The sequence below is a fragment of the Saccopteryx leptura genome, chromosome 12 (genome assembly GCF_036850995.1).
Source record: "Saccopteryx leptura isolate mSacLep1 chromosome 12, mSacLep1_pri_phased_curated, whole genome shotgun sequence".
Taxonomy (NCBI): Eukaryota; Metazoa; Chordata; class Mammalia; order Chiroptera; family Emballonuridae; genus Saccopteryx; species Saccopteryx leptura.
The window spans coordinates 15,775,366-15,792,497 of record NC_089514.1 but is presented as its reverse complement, the minus strand read 5'-3'; the positions used below and the strand labels follow the sequence as shown (position 1 = coordinate 15,792,497).

The following is a 17,132-nucleotide window of genomic DNA, read 5'->3' as shown; positions in this document are numbered from 1 at the left end:
CCCTCCCACAGCCAAGGCTCCATTGGAGCAAAGTTGGCCCAGGTGCTGAGGATGGCTCTATGCCTCTGCCTCAGGCGCTAGAATGGCTCTGGTTGCAACAGAGCATCGCTCCCTGGTGGGCATGCCGGGTTGATCCCGGTTGGGCGCATGCGGGAGTCTGTCTGACTGCCTCCCTGTTTCCAATATCAGAAAAATACAAAAAAAAAAAAAAATCAGGTGCATTTTATACACTAATAACAAACTATTAGAAAGATAAATTTAAAAAACAATCCCATTTACAATGACATAAACAAAGAAAAAAGGAAAACCACCTAGAAATAAATTGAACCATGGTGATAAAAGACTTATACTCCAAAAATTATAAAACATTAAAGAAATTGAAGAAGATCCAAATAAATGGAAAGATATACCATGTTTATGGATAGCAATACTTATCATCATTAAAATGTTCATACTACCCAAAGGAATCTAAAGATTCAGTGCAATCCCTATCAAAATACCAAAGGCATTTTTCACAGAACTACAACAACTCTATAATATATATGGAGCCAGAAAAGATCCTGACTAGTCAAAGCAACCTTAAGGAGAACAAAGGTGGAGGTATCACATTACTTGGTACCAAACTATACTCCCAGGCTACAGTAATCAAAACAGCATGGTACTGGCATAAAAATAGACATAGCCAATGAAACAGAATAAAGAGCCTAGAATAAACCCACGTCTATATGGTTAATTAATCTCTGACAAAGGAGACAGGAATATACAATGAGATAAAGACAGTCTCCTCAATAAATAGTGCTGAGAAAACTGGACAGATACCTGCAAAAGAATAAAACTGGATTACTTTCCTACATAATACACAAGAAGAAACTCAAAATGGATTAAACACATAAAACCATAAAAATCTTAGAAGACAACACAGGCAATAAACTCCCAGACATTTCTCTTAGGAACATTTTTCTGGATGTGTCTCCCCAGGCAAGGGAAACAAAAGGAAAAATAAACAAATGGGACATCAAACTAGAATGTTTTTGCACAGCAGAGAAAGCCAGCAAAAAACAAACAAAAAAAAGACAACTTACTGAATGAGAGAAGAATTTTGCTAATGACATCCAATAAGGAGTTAACATTCAGAACATATAAATAACTCTTACAACTTAACACTCAAAACAAACAATACAATGAAAAAATGGGCAGAGGACCTGGACAGACTTTTCTCCAAAGACCATATACATATGGCCAAGAGACCATGGAAAACAGTAAGGAGGTTCCTTACTGTTAGAACTACCATATGGCCCAGCAATTCCACATCTGGGTATTTAGCTGAGGAAATCCAAAACACTAATTAGGAAAGACATATGCACCCCTATGTTCATTTCAAGCATTATTTACACAAGAGCCAATCTATGGAAGCAACCTGTGTCCACTGGCAGACAAATGGATAAAGATGTGCTACCTCTATACAATGGAATATTACTCGGCTGTGAAAAAGAATGAAATCTTGCCATTTGCAACAACATGGATGGATCTAGAGGGTATTTCACGCTAAGGGAAATAAGTCAGACACAAAAAGACAAATACCATTATCATTTCACTTACATGTGAAATCTATAAAACAAAATAAGTGAACAAGCAAAACAGAAACAAACTCATAAGATACAGAGACAAACTGATGGTCGCCGGATGGGGAGTTGGAGGGCTGGGTGAAAAAGGGGAAGACATTAAGACGTACAAATTGCCAGTCAAAAAACAGTCACAGAATGTAAAGCACAGCATAGGGAACGTAGCCAATAATATTGTAATAACTACGTTTGGTGGCAAATGGGTACTAGACATATTGGAATGATCTCTTCATAGATTATATACAGTATGGTCTAATCACTCAGTTGTACAACCTGAAACTAATATAACATGCAAAAGAGTAAAACTGGATCACTATGTCAACCGTAATTTAAAAAAAAAAAAAAAATTTAAGTTTCAGCACAAGCATTGCATAATATTTGTTGATTTGCCAAGTTTCCATTGGTCAACCTTTTACAAAGACTCAACTTTAAATGTGAGACGCGGCAAAATCCAAAGCGCCAAACAAAATTCCCCTTACTTCTCAACGGCGTCTCCGAGGAGCTGCTGCAAGTCCACCTCCTGCTTCCTCAGGGTCCCAAACGAGGACTGACTCTCCACCAGGCCTTTGCCGCCAACGTTCAGCTTGACCTTCCCCAGCGCCGTCTCGATGGCTCCACTCACATGGTTTGCAAACTTGCCCTCGTATTTCACAAAGTCCGACTCCACGACCACTGGAGTGAATGAGACATGCAAGGGAATCTGATGACAGTACGACCACCTCTGTGCCGTAGGTCAGTGGTCCCCAACCTTTTTTGGGCCATGGACTGGTTTAATGTCAGAAAATATTTTCATGGACAGGCCTTTAGGGTAGGACGGATAAATGTATCACGTGACCGAGACAAGCGTCAAGAGTGAGTCTTAGACAGATGTAACAGAGGGAATCTAGTCATTTTTTAAAAATAAAACATCGTTCAGCTTAAATATAAATAAAACGGAAATAATGTAAGTTATTTATTCTTTCTCTGCGGACCGGTACCGGTCCGCGGCCCGGGGGTTGGGGACCACTGCTGTAGGTCACCTAGCTTTCTAATCCTGCGGAGATGGTGGGAAACGTGAGGCTTGCCTCCACAACGGGAGGGGGCCACCAGGTCGCGTGTATGGGCGAAGGAGAATGGCGCCCGCACACCTGGGCGTCACCTGAGAGCTGGCGTGAACGGGTGGCCGGGGGCTCTCCTCTGTGCCTGTCTGGTTTTTCAACTTTCCCTTCCAATACATACATGTATAAACAGGTACACATACAGTATCTGTAGAATTAATGAATATTTTTAAAGTAATACCCATTTAACCATCATCCTGGTGAAGAAAGAGGACATTTTAAATGTGTGCTTTTCCAAGGTGAAGAGACTAGACAAAGATGACATGAACAGAGAAAAAACAGCATGCCCAGCCCAGGACACGCACTCGAATGGCCAGCCTTACTCAGTGTCTAGCAGGTTGGCCACCTGGGCTTATCCCTGGGGATCTCCCCTGCCCACCCACCAGGCTCCTGACCTTCATTACCCTCTCCCTGCCCATAATTCCCCTCCCAGGCTTATCGGTTTATATCTGACCTCTACCCGGTTACACAACTCCTTGTCACGTGCAGCTCTGTATCTCCGTCTTCCCTCTAGCCGGTGGGCGTGGCCCTTGCCCTCCCTCAGACCCGTCCTGAACACACAGCCCCAGACTCTCCACTCTTCCTCCCGGGCTCCGCAGACGCTAAGGAAGATGCTACCACCCGCCTGGTGTCATAGCCTCCACCAAGTCTCCTGGGAGCTGCCGTGAGCCTCATCTGGTCACATCCAGGTGATCGCTACTGACTGACTGCCTTCGAGTTCTGCCCTTCTTATCTGAACACTCAAGATACACATCTGGTGATCTCATGCTTGAACTGCCAGCATATTTCTACTATCCCATATTTCTACTGCTTGGATTTTTAATCCACCCGAATGCCACCATAAAACTACTCTGTCATCATCACTCCCTAACATACACTGAGCGTCTCTTAGGAACTTCACGCTTGGCTTTTTCTATCTCCCTGACCCAAGGCCCTCCTGGTACTTCATAAAAGATTCAAATCCACCTGGAGTCTGACGGGCTTCTTTCTTTCCATGCACTCACTGCCCCCAACACCTGTATTTCTTTCCCTCCAGGCAAGAAAATCCATTCCTTAATAACCATTCATTATCTCTGACATTTACAAAGCAGAGAATCATCTTCTTACCATTACCAGCAAAAAGAAGAGGCCTGTGAAAATGCCCCTAATTCAAAACCTTTTTCTCTTCACACCTTGTAGAATACAGACGGTGGAGGAAATGCCTTCGGAAGCAGCACAGAGCAGTGTTAGACTTCAAGGTTTTCTTACTGATGTTCCCAGCAGGGGACCTCAGGTGATAATCATCTCCCTGAGCCTCAGGCTTCGCATACATAATTTAGAGATAATTAATAACAGCCACCTGAAGGATTCTGTTTCAAGTCCATGGATGTAAAGCATGTATGTTAGGCCTGGTACACAGTGGGTACTCAGTCTATGCATGGGGTTTAGGCCAAAACATTGGCTTTTTTTTTTTTTTTTTTTTTTTTTTTGCATTTTTTGGGCATTTTTCCGAAGTTAGAAGCAGGGAGTCAGTCAGACAGACTCCCGCATGCACCTGACTGGGATCCACCTGGCGTGCCCACCAGGGGGTGATGCTCTGCCCATCTGGGGTGTTGCTCTGTTTCAGCCGGAGCCATTCTAGCGCCTGAGGCAGAGGCCATGGAGCCATCCTCAGCACCTGGGCCAACTTTGCTCCAATGGAGCCTTGGCTGTGGGAGGGGAAGAGAGAGAGAGAGGAAGGAGAGGAGGAAGAGTGGAGAAGCAGATAGGCGCTTCTCCTGTGTGCCCTGGCCAGGAATTGAACCCGGGACTTCCACACGCCAGGCCGACGCTCTACCGCTGAGCCAACCAGCCAGGGCCAACGATATCATTTCTAATAAACAGGGCAGTCCTAGACTGTAAAAAGTGCTACACAGACAGAAATTCTATCTTCAAGTCACAGTTTTGGTCTCAATAAGGTTATTACCGTTCCTGGAGACTCTGTCCCTAAGAACAGACCCCACAGCAGGTGAGGACAACCGAGACTATCTATGGTATTCCAAAAAGCCACTCTGATACACCTCCAAAGAGATGTCATTTGTGCACACTTCTGTCTCGAGTCATCAGCTGCTGCTGGGGGAAGGGAAGGAACAAGAAAACCAACAGGCCACCACGGGACAACAACCACGTCACCACCCCTCCAACCTTCACATCCCTGGGCAATGCGAACAGTCCAGCGTTGCTGCGAGTGGTAGGAAATAACAAAGGGGCAAGCATTCTGGATCTGCTTGCGGACGAGGCAGAGGACCTCTCTCGTCACAGTCCTAATACCAACAGGACACAGAACCAGGGGTGAGCCCTGCCCTAAGATGATTGACACTCCTTCACTGCAGTGACCACAGCCAACTTCACCCATCTCACATGCATCTTCATGACTCTTCAGGACACCACAAAAGAGGCGCTTCAACAGCACAGAGGGATGAAATTCTAATTACTCAGGGGCCCATGATCTATCTTGGGCTGGAGGAGATTACATAAAAGGAGTATCAATTCATTCACCCATCGCTCGACAGCTCTGATAATGAGGCTGGTGGCGGAAAGCCCTGGCTGGAATGCTGGTCTGGGAGAAAGTCAGCTCATTATCGCCTCTCTCTCTCCTGCCCTTTAGTAGAGAGGCACTCACAAAACTAGAGAACTTGAGAACTGAAGGAGGACTTGGACAACATGTAGTCCAATAAGTAAGAGCTGATAATGATCATGTTCCAAAAAGTAGTGTAGTAATGAGTACCTAAAGCCTTCAAAAGTTCCCAACATTTTGTGCATTAATTCTATCTTTAACGATCTATACCAGCCCTGGCTGGGTGGCTCACTTGGTTAGAGCATCATCTGACACACCATGTTTGCAGGTTCAATCCCTGGTCAGGGCACATACAAGAATCAACCAATGAATGCATAAGTAAGTGGAACAACAAATTGATGTTTCCCCCCTCCCCACTTCTCTCTCTCTAAAATCAGTTTTTAAAAAAAGAATCTATGCTAAAGCAATTGCTTAAAGGAAAAACAAAAACAAAAGTTCAAATCAGGCCCTGGCTGGTTGGCTCAGCAGTAGAGCATCAGCCCAGCGTGTGAAAGTCCCAGGCTCGATTCCCGGCAAGGACACACAGGAGAAGCACCCATCTGCTTCTCCACCCTTTCTCCTCTCCTTTCTCTCTGTCTCTCTCTTCTCCTCTTGCAGCCAAGGCTCCATTGGAGCAAAGTTGGCCCGGGCACTGAGGACAGCTCCATGGTCTCTGCCTCAGGTGCTAGAATGGCTCCAGTTACAATGGAGCAACACCCCAGATGGGCAGAGCATCACTCCCTGGTAGGCATGCAGGTAGATCCTAGTTGGGCGCATGCAGGAGTCTGTCTGACTGCCTCCCCACTTCTAACTTCAGAGAAAAAAAAATTCATATCAAAATTTTCATTGCAGCCTTATTTATTAAGCACTAAATTAAAGTGGTTAAGCAAAGTAAAGTAGAAACACAAAAAGAAATACTACCGGTATGTGTTTGTTGAAAACGGTATTTAAAAATATTTAAATCTATGAAGGACCACTTATACAAGGTTCAATAAAAAATAAGGAGTATATAAAATTGACATGTAATATATTTCCAGTTTTATTTTTAAAAAATTAGATGCAGAGGAAAAACAGACTACAATCCAAGAATTAATGGGAATTAACACTTGATGGGAGAATTTTTGTTGGTTTATTTTCATGTCTTTCTATGTTTATAAATACTTGACGGTAATAAGGAGTCTGACTGCATGACTCTATTTTTTTTTTCTTTTTCTGAAGTGGGAAGCTGGGAAGTGGAGAGACAGACTCTGGCATGTGCCCTACTGGAATCCACCTGGCAAGCCCACTAGGGGGCAACAGTTGGCCCATCTGGGGTGTTGCTTCGTTGCAACTGGAGCCATTCTAGCGCCTGAGACAGAGGCCATAGAGCCATCCTCAGCACCCGGGCCAATTTTGCTCTGAGTCTTGGTTGCGGGAGGGGAAGAGAGAGAGAAAGAAGAGGGGGAAGTGTGGAGAAGCAGATGGGCGCTTCTCCTGTGTGCCCTGGTCAGGAATCGAACCCAGGACATCTACATTCGGGGCCGATGCTCTACCACTGAGCCAGCCAGCCAGGGCCCTGACTCTCTTTTTGATGTTTACTGCTGACAGCTTTTAAGCCTGCTCTCTTCCCTTTCTGTTCCACACCTGGGCAAGCTGGCAAGGAAATCCAGGTGCCCCCTCCATTGGCACAGACAGGAAGTTCACCCCTTGCAAGCCCCAGCCGACATTGGCACGGACAGGAAGTTCACCCCTTGCAAGCCCCAGCCGACATTGGCACGGACAGGAAGTTCACCCCTTGCAAGCCCCAGCCGACATTGGCACGGACAGGAAGTTCACCCCTTGCAAGCCCCAGCCGACATTGGCACGGACAGGAAGTTCACCCCTTGCAAGCCCCAGTCGACATTGGCACGGACAGGAAGTTCAACCCTTGCAAGCCCCAGCCGACATGCAGAAGAACCTTCACCCCACCTCCTCGTCACAATGAGAGCTGACTCCATCTCCTGATCCCCCTTTTCTCTAGCTGTTTATGGACCAGCCTGGGAGCCTGCCGTGCTCTCCCCAGAAAGCTTCACTACATGAGGAATAAAACTCTACACCCTCCTGACAGATAGGCGGCATCATCAGCCTCCACACCAAACCAGTTCTGGGTGGTAGGTCAATGCCACAGCTGTTGCGTGGTCACAACATCTACAATGGGCATGTCATTTTTATATCCAAAACTGCAATATTACTTTTTCCTAAACTATAACCTTTCAGTTCAGGTCTGCAGAATTTCGTCATTTGAAGAAAAGATGTTTTAAAGATGGTAGGCAATGAAACAGAAAAATATCAAATGGTATCACCTCATCATCACTCAAGACAACATGGGTTCTAGAAGAATCGTCATCATCTGTTCTGGGACTGATTGTGAAATAGAAGAAAAAGAAATGTACCTGGACTCAGAGCTTGGTCTTCCGTAAGCACATCTCCAAGACTGACAGATAAAAACTGGTATTTGGGTCTCTGCCAGCACCAGAATCTGTTTTTCTTGGTCACCAGACTTAGAAGTTGTAACTTATCGGAGTCATTCAGGTTCGATACTGCAATCAGATTGCCTCCATCGTCGACTTCTCTAAGAAAATTCCTTGTTGCTTTGGCAAACATTTTGAGAACTCCAGATTACCTGGAAAAAAAAAATAACATTACCCCCAAATTAAAGAAGTTATCATTTTGTGACTTTTTTCTAAAATTACCTGATTTTCTTTCCAGTATCAATCAGTATACATGGGAAAAAGTACCTTCTCTCTAGGAAAACCTCTCGCCTGAGTTCAGTGGATGACAAAGAAATCAAATTGCAACACTGAAAGGGGATAATGTGTAGAAGTCAGGATAGGTGAGGTTATGCTTCAGAAACAAGCAACTTCGAAATCCTAGTGGCTTATAACAACAAAGGTTTATTTATTTCTCACCCCACATGTCCAGAATAGGACGACAGGAGAGTTTTGCCACCATGGTCCTTCAGGGATCCAGACCGAAGGGGCAGCCACCATCCTGAGCACTGTCAGTCATCACCCCAAAGAAAAGAGAGTTCTGGAAAGTCTCACACAGGCAATTAAATGCTCTGGCCCCAAACTGACACACAAAATGGCTACTCACAATTTGTTCGAATTAGTCACGTAGCTTCAGCCAATCATAATGGTCAGGAAATACAATTCTACACTGAATATTTGGAAGGTAGAGACCTGGAAATATTTGTTGAACAACATGCTGACTACCCCAATTTGAATCGTACTCATGACCACTTCTCTGAAGAGTCAGATGTACTTTCTCTCTACACTCTGGGATTTCCCCCCTATTTATAAGTGGGAAGTATCTAAGCTGTTACTTTTTGCATGTTTTAAAATCCCAGAAATAAAGGCCCAGTCACTCTTCAGCTGAAGGAAGAAAGAAATGCCCTATTGTAACATATAAAAGGACTATATTCAGTGAATGAGTTATAGACCATTCGATAAATGGTGCTAGATCCATTGGCTAATCATCTGGAAGAAATAAAGCCAAATCCCGACCTCATGCCATGCAAAAGAGCAAATTCTCAATGGATTCGATTTATTTTTCTGAGGAAAAATGAAACCATAAAAAAGCTAGAAAAAATACAAATATCTGTACAAATTGTAAATGCAAAAGGTCTTTAGGAAGACAAATGAAAAAAAGCTTGTAATATTTATAACAAAGTAACAAAGAACTAGAATACTATATAAAAAACTTTTACAGATAAAGTTTTAATGATACTGTAGTATAAACATGAGCGAAGGTTATAAACAATTCACAATACATTAACATACATGTCTACACACACATATATAAGCATTCTTACCTAAAAAAGCACAAACAAAAATAAGATTTTTTAAAAAAAACTATCCATGGTCAAAGGATAAACTGTCTTGTGAACAAAAACTGTGTTTTATTTGTGTTTGTTCCCTGGTGTATGGCAATAACATTGATAATAAAATCACCCACGTGCCTGACCTCTGGTGGCACAGTGGATAAAACACTGACCTGGAACACTGAGGTCACCAGTTCGAAATCCTGGGTTGTCTAGTCAAGGCACATTTGAGAAGCAGCTACTCTGAGATGATGCTTCCTGCTCCTCCCCTCCTTTTTCTCTCTCCCCTCTCTCTAAAATCAATAAAAAAAAAATCTTTTTTAAAAATCACAGAATGTGAGAGCTGGGAGCAATCTTAGACATTAAGTAATAAATCTCCTCTAGGAAATCAGAAAACATTTCTCTTACCTATCACTAGTTCTTCTCTAAAAATATCTTCTTAGATTACTGTGTTGTTGCTTAACCCTGTTCTTGTATATTAACAATTTAGAATGACTATTTAAGGAAGGGATTCTAAAACATGCAAAAAGTGCCTGACCAGGCAGTGGTGCAGTGGATAGAGCATCAGACTGAGACACAGAGGACTCAGGTTCGAAACCCCGAGGTCACCAGCTTGAGCACAGGCTCATCTAGCTTGAGCATGTGTTCACCAGCTTGAGAGCGGAGTTGCAGGCTTGAGCGTGGAATCATAGACGTGACCCCATGGTCACTGGCTTGAGCAAGGGGTCACTTGCTCTGCTGGAGCTCCCCAGTCAAGGCACATATGAGAAAGCAATCAATGAACAACTAAGGTGCCACAATGAAGAATTGATGCTTATCATCTCTCTCCCTTCCTGTCTGCCTGTCTCTATCTGTCCCTCTCTCTGTCTTCATCTCTGTCGCTAAAAAAAAATAATAATAAATCATAAATAAATAAATAAAACATGCAAAGAGTGCCTTTCTGGCAAACAGCAAATTGCAAAGAAGGAAAACTGGGTAAGTATGCTCCGGTTCTCTTCTCTAATCAGCTTATCTCTCACTATACTAAACATAAGAGTCCTACATGCAATAGGCCACTCATTCATTCTTCAAAACATTTATTGACTCATTCATTAATTATTCTTAAGTACACAGGTACCGTGTTTAAGCACTTAGCATACAGAGACAAAACAAAGTTTTCCTCCTTAATGAGCTACTAGTTTGTGGCCAGGTGGAGAAGAAAGCAGCTAAGTTTTACCTGGATGTTGGCACAGATTGCTACAAGGAATGAAGTGAGAAAAAGGCATCTAAATTCTAATACAGAGGAGCCTGGGGCCACAGAAGGCAGGCGTCATCCGTCATCCACGCTGCACTCAGTGGGCTCAGCAGCAGTAAGCAGGTGACAAGCACCGCGAGGATGCGGGAGGCGCTGGGGTTGCAGAACAGAAAGCAGAGCCAGATTGGGGAGCAGCAAGCGCTGATGTCCAGGATACCGCGTTTTGTGTGGAGATGCCGATCACCACCTCCTCCGCAGACCTGGAGCCGCTCTGCAGGCTCGGGATTGGCTCCTGCGCGGGAGTGCAGGGTTCTTGAGTGCGGAGGGACAAAGGACAAGGACGAGGGACCCAGTTACCAGAGCGGGAATCCAGGAGGAAGCGGCTTGCTCGTTGGGGAACAATAACACAGTACCTGCTGAGATCGTATCTAGGAGAAGGCGCAAGGTTCCCTTTGCCAAACACAGGGGGGAAAACTTTCAAGAAATAAGGTCTCCCCAGTGATCTGAATGAATTCACCCTGCTTGTCCAAGAAAGGAGCCACAGCGGAACCTGCCTCAGTTTACCACTGGTGTCAGGATCTCTATTTCTATGGCTTCTTTTCTGGGACAACCCGGAAGGGAGTTAGTTCACTAACTTGCCTTCAGATCAAACAGGTCTCTGAAGAAGCCAAATCAAACCTGCCATTCAAAAACAAGTAAAACATCACAACACCCATCTGTTGTGAACAGCCTTGGTCACCAACACCAATTCTCCCCAGAGGGGTTCGAGGATGGAGACAGAACTCCTAAACCAACTTTTTTTTTTTTTTTTTGGTCTAACATCAAACACAGCCAGTTTTCCTTCTTGACAGGGGAGGTCGCTTTAGGGAGAGTTAATGGCGGTGGCCATGGCTTTGTAGGTTTTTATTAGACTCAGGCTTATTCAATCAAGGAACTCTGGGAATATTCTCCCTGTGAAGTTAAATTAGAGGTTTCTTTTTAATACTGTTTGAATGCATGATATATTTTCATGGCTCACATATCTAAATTATGTATAAAGATATACACCAGCCTGACCAGGCGGTGGCGCAGTGGATAGAGCGTGGGACTGGGATGCCGAGGACCCAGGTTCGAGACCCCGAGGTTGCCAGCTTGAGTGCAGGCTTATCTGGTTTGAACAGAAGGCTCACCACCTTGGACCCAAGGTTGCTGGCCCGAGCAAGGGGTTACTCGGTCTGCTGAAGGCCACGGTCAAGGCACATATGAGAAAGCAATCAATGAACAACTAAGGTGTCACAATGTGCAACGAAAAACGAATGATTGATGCTTCTCATCTCTCCGTTCCTGTCTGTCTGTCCCTGTCTATCCCTCTCTCTCTGTCTCTGTAAAAAAAAAGATATGCACCAAGAAATCCCATTTCTACCCAGGTCCCCCCCACCCGCCATGTTTCTTCATACAGATACCAGCAAAAAGGAGTCTGCGCACTGCTCTGCTTTCTGGCATGTGACAATCTATCCCGGAGCTCTTTCCATGCCGTCACCTTCTCTGTGGCTGCATCATACGCCATCACGTGGCTATACCACTGCTTACCTAATCTGTCCTGCACTGCCAATCACTTGGGTTATTTCTACACTCGTGTTACTATAAAAATGCCACACTACACACTCCTGAATGTATGTTTTCCTCACACATGGGCAAGGGCACCTGAAGGGAGACTTTTAGAAGAGACTGCGAGATTGGTGGGTGAACGCTGCTAGAATTTACAGGCTGTATGGGTTTGCAGTCCCACCAATAAGATCTGGAAGAATCGGTCTCAGCAACAATGTGTTATCAAATGTTTGTATTTTTGTCAGTCTCACAGGTGAGAAATGGCATCTCAGTACAGTTCTAAGTTATTTTAATACAAATGGAGTGAGGCATCTTTTGTTTAAAGCCTGCGTATTTCTTTTTCTTAACTATGTCGTTGGCCTATTTTCTACTGTTTTTTCTCTTTATTCCTAGGAACGTTTGATATAATAAATCAGGTAGGATACAGGCTAGAAATTTAATACAGTGGTTTGTCACATGGCTTTGGGAGATAATAAGCTACAATACCATTCTCAAATATCTGAAATAACTGGCCAGAAAAACTAAACAATATGCCGAGGGCCAACTGAAGGATCTAAAACTCGTGTTGCCTTAAATTAAGCACAAAAAACATCTCAACCAGAAATCAGACTTCATTTTCAAATTCCATAATGTTCCCACCCAAAAGTAGATGAAAATGGCCCCAGGAAAGATCTGGCTCAAATGCTCATGGCCAAAAACCCACTGCACTTTGTGGCTGACCAGACCCACGGATCTCACACTGGGCCCTCAGAACTCGATCAGCAAATAGTCCCTGCTCGCCTGCCTTCTGGCTTCCCAGCTCAAAGCTGAACTCAGAGCAGCACAGTCAGTGTGGTGAGGATATGCAAGCCTGAATCAGACTCCCGGACAGGACACCTCTAGGGAAAAGACCGAGAAAGCAAGATGACACAAAGTCAGAAAAGCATGTGGCCCAGTGGGGCCGTGGGCTCTGGAGCAAAGAAGCCTAAAAATAGTTGCCAGGGGAACAATTGCATGAGAATATCCTATAATAACTAGTGTCCATTCTTAAGATGGATTCAGAGGGACAGAGCATCAAATCTTTGAATTGGAAAGGACCCAGTTCTCTCTCGTATCCAATTCAAGATTCTCCTGTGGAGCAGCTCTGGTTGATCACCGGACCTCTGCTCAAACAGTTCTAGGGAAGAAACCTCCACATCAAAATAAACTAGATCAAGAAGGGGTAGGAGTAACTGCATACTAACTACCTGCTCTGTGTGCCAGGCACTGGGCTAAATCCTCTCCACGCATTTCTTCACTTACTCTTCACAACGACCCAAGTAGACATTGGCACATTTTACAGATGTGGAAACTGAAGTTCAAAGATGTTCAAAGAAATTGCCCAATATCACAAGAAAAAAAAAAAAAAGAAGCAGCCCTGACATCTGGAAACTGGCCTGGCACTCTCAGCGCTGGTGTTGCAAGGGGCCAGCCTGGCTTTTTCCTGGCGAACATGAACGATGTCACAGAACAGCGACATCAGGCCAGGCCACCCTGGTCGTGACAAATCAAGACAGAAACAAGACCTCTCATGATCTTATCTGACCACAGACCAAATATGAACCCTGTCCGAACCACAACAATGACCAAACTCCCCCACTCTCTCCACCAATCCTGGCTACTGGGTGTCTGCTGCTTCCTGGCCGACCGCAGCTTTACTCTGCCCTCCTTTGGGGAAAGATTTAGGAAGATACTCAATACAATCTCCTCCCTTTCCTGGCAGCATCCATCAGAGCGAAGTCTTGTTCTCCTAAACTCTCCCCCAAATCACCTCCAAGCCCAAATCCTTTAACTTCTAACACCCATATACTGAGAAACCCGGGGCTTCCCCATGGTATGAGGTCTCCCTCCATGTGACAAGCAACAAACCCAACTTGTTCTACTCTAAATGTGTTCTGGGAAGGAACTAAATGTCACATTAAGAATTAATACTGAGCCCTGGCCGTTTGGCTCAGTGGTAGCACCAGCCAGCATAGTATGGATGTCCCACATTCAGTTCTGGTCAGGGCACACAGGAGAAGCGCCCATCTGCTTCTCCACCCCTCCTGCTCTCCATTCTCTCTGTCTCTCTTTTCCCCTCCCGCAGCCAAGGCTCCACTGGAGGAAAGTTGGCCCGGGCATTGAAGATGGGTCCATGGCCCCTGACTCAGGCGCTAAAACATGGTTCCTGTTGCAATAGAGCAAGTGCCCCAAATGGGCAGAGCATCGCCCCCTGGTGGGCTTGCCAGGTGGATCAAGGTCCGGGCAGATGCGAGAGTCTGTCTCTGCTTCCCCTCCTCTCACTAAAAAATAAATAAAATTTAAAAGAATTAATGCTGAGCCCAGATTCCAACCCAGACCTGCCTCCCCAGCCTGAACCATGACCACCCTACTCTGTTGATGCCCTTGTTTCTTTGTTTTTTTTTTAATTTGGGCTACAAATGACTCATTTTGTCAAGGAAGAAAGCGTGCTTGAAAGGGTCAACTTCAGTTATGGTGAAAGCACAAACCATGGCTATGGAACACGCTATTTCCTCACCACCCAGGGAAATGAGACAGTGCTGCACCCGTCTCACAGTAACTGCAGTGCATTCCGAACTATCTTCAGTGTTCTCCATAACCAAGTGCAACAGTCTGCTGAACAGGTGTCATGCTTTTCTGCCTTCGGTGCTTACGGCCCAGCACCTGGGATCACTTTTATAATAAGGCAAACTAAAGACCACGTACCCTATCATTTCTTTCTCAAATAAAAATCAGTGTGTGAAATTAAAAAAAAAAAAAAAAAATGATGGTCACAAGACAGGCCCGAGCTAGAAAAAGAGAGTCAGGATGAAGCAGCAATGGCTTTCGGGAGGTGCAGGGGATAACAAAAGAGAGACCGATTAAAACTAGAAAAGACCCCTCTGCTCCCCTTTAGGGTTCAAAAAAGAAAAGCACTTCTGGAAACTATACAGGTTCTTCTTAAAGCAAACGAGCTCGGGGCTGCAGCTGGGAGGTGGACTGTTTCTCTGATCTCTCTAATTGCCTGGGCTCAACTTCTCCCGGCTGTTTTCCTTCCACAGAGGAAGGAGCACGTTGGTGCTGGATTTGAAACCAATTCATTGACTAATGTATTCAGTTGTTGTCTCTGACCTCGCAGCACTTGTTTCATTCCGCCCCGACTCGGTTGTCAGCCTATCTGCCTCCCGAGGGTAGGGGCGTCAGACACCCGCCTCCCCCCGTCGTCGCATTCACGCCCTTGAACACAGAGTGGTCTCAGAGCGAGGTGCTAGCACGCTCTGCCCCGAGCGCCCTCCCGTCTTCACCTCGCGGGCGCGGGTGGGAAGCGGGCTCCCCGGGGGATCTGAAGTCCACACGTGCGGGCCCCAGGAAGCCCGGCGGGCGGCTGTGCTGGCCTCCCACCCCCCGCGGAGAACACCAGGTGACCAGGCCTTCTCCCTCCCCATCCAGACCTGGGCGGGCGGATGCGGCTCGTTCCCGCGCACAGACTGAATCCCAGGTCTGCGGCGGCCTTTCCCGCACACCCGGAGGGGAGGCCGGAACAAAGAAAGAAGGAGTGGGGAAGGGGTGGTGGCGCGGGAAGACGGAGGTACCAGCTGCCCTTGCAACAAGCAGGGGAGGAAGTGTCAGCGGGGAGGGGGATGGGAACGGGATCGGGGACAGTGAAGGGGAGAGGAGGGCGCGACGCGGTCAGCTGGGCAGCTGCGGGGGGACGACGGCCCGCCTCCCATCGGAGGGACAGGGAGAGGTGTCCCAGAGAGGAGAGCGCCGCGCGGACCCGCCCCCGCAGCGGGACGCCCGCACCGGGCACCCGCAGGAGCCGCAGCGGACGAAGCCCGGCGCACTCACCTTCCGCGCCCGCAGCTCGGTCCCCGCAACCCGGTCCCAGAAGGCGCGCGCTCCGCGCTCCACGCCCCGCTCGGGCCCGAGTCTAGGAAGCCCAGGGGGGCGGGCCGGGGGCGGGGGCTCCGAGGGCCGGTCGGCGGACCTTTGCTCGTCCCCGCCCCCTGAGCGGGGCGGCCGGGGCAGCGGGAGGGCCTGGCGGGGCGGGCGCGGCAGCCCGGAGCCGAGAGCCACCGGGCGCAGAGGGGCCAGGGCCGGGATGCAGCCGAGACGGGGCCGGGGACGGCTGGCTGCGTCCCGAGACCTGCCCGAAGGTTCCCTTTATTGGGGGACTGCCCCGGAGCCGGCCGCTTGCGCCCCAGGGGCTCCCCTCCCGCCGCAGCGCAGTGGGCTCGGGCGCTGCGCCGGGAAATGGCCTGGACCCGCCACCCGCAGTGGGACGTGGACGTGGACTGGCACTGTGGCTTCACGGCCCCACCGAGGCCTCTCCAGCCTGTGGGACAGCCTCTCATGTCCGTGCCTGGGAGTGTCCGGATTCGTGCTGTGACTGGGCTACACTGAGTCCTGACGCTCATTAATAACTCAGTAACTGTATTCCGAGTTCCTCGAGGACAGAAGCCAGCATCTCACATACGGAATGAACGAGTGTGAACATAGTTGGTGCCCAGCGGGTGCTTGCTGATTGACTGCCTTCAACCTTACATTTATTTCTTCAGTCTGTACCAATGCACGAGAGAAAATAAATGTCTGTCCTCTGAGAACTTACGCCCAGGTGTATTGAGTTTTGTTGCTCTCTTCACCAGGGCCAGGGAAGAGACAGGGCTCTCCCCCTGGGCCCCACGTGCTCAGTATATCACTAGATGACAGTTACCCCACCTCCTCCTATTTCATAAGGCCGTCCCTGATTCTAGATGCTTCTCAACTTAAGATGGGGCTACATCTAGATAAACCTAGATGAACTGAAAATATTAATACCTTGAGTTGAAAATGCATTTAATACACCTAACCTACCAAACATCATGGCTTAGTCTAACTAGCTTAAACATGCTCAGAACACTTGCATCAGCCTCCAGTTGGGCAGAATCATCAGATACACTGTATGGTGAGGATTGTTTACCCTGGCGATGGTGTGACTCACCAGGAGCTGTGGCTGGTTGCCACAGCCCAGCATCACCAGAGAGTGGCCTACTGCTGCACAGTCCTAGATGTAAATCAATCTACTGATTGCATATTGCTTTCACACTATCGTAGAGTAGAAAAAGGGTTAAGTCAACTCATGCTAAGTCAGAAACCATCTGTATTCAAATTAATAAGCAACTCACCAACCTCCAGGAAC

The 17,132-nt window shown here is 46.8% G+C and overlaps 1 protein-coding gene across 2 annotated transcripts in view; it reads right to left on the bottom strand.

Moving 5' to 3' along the window:
* GSDME (gasdermin E) overlaps positions 1-15,908 on the bottom strand; it is a 49,216-nt gene extending 33,308 nt beyond the window's left edge. For both annotated transcript variants that reach the window (XM_066354248.1, XM_066354249.1), the window contains exons 1-3: positions 15,803-15,908; positions 7,706-7,935; positions 2,102-2,294 (exon numbers count right to left, since the gene is read on the bottom strand). In XM_066354248.1, the coding sequence (XP_066210345.1) occupies positions 2,102-2,294; positions 7,706-7,916 (404 nt within the window). In that variant the 5' untranslated portion in view covers positions 7,917-7,935; positions 15,803-15,908. The remainder of the gene's footprint in view (positions 1-2,101; positions 2,295-7,705; positions 7,936-15,802) is intronic.
* Between the last annotated feature and the right edge of the window lie 1,224 nt (positions 15,909-17,132).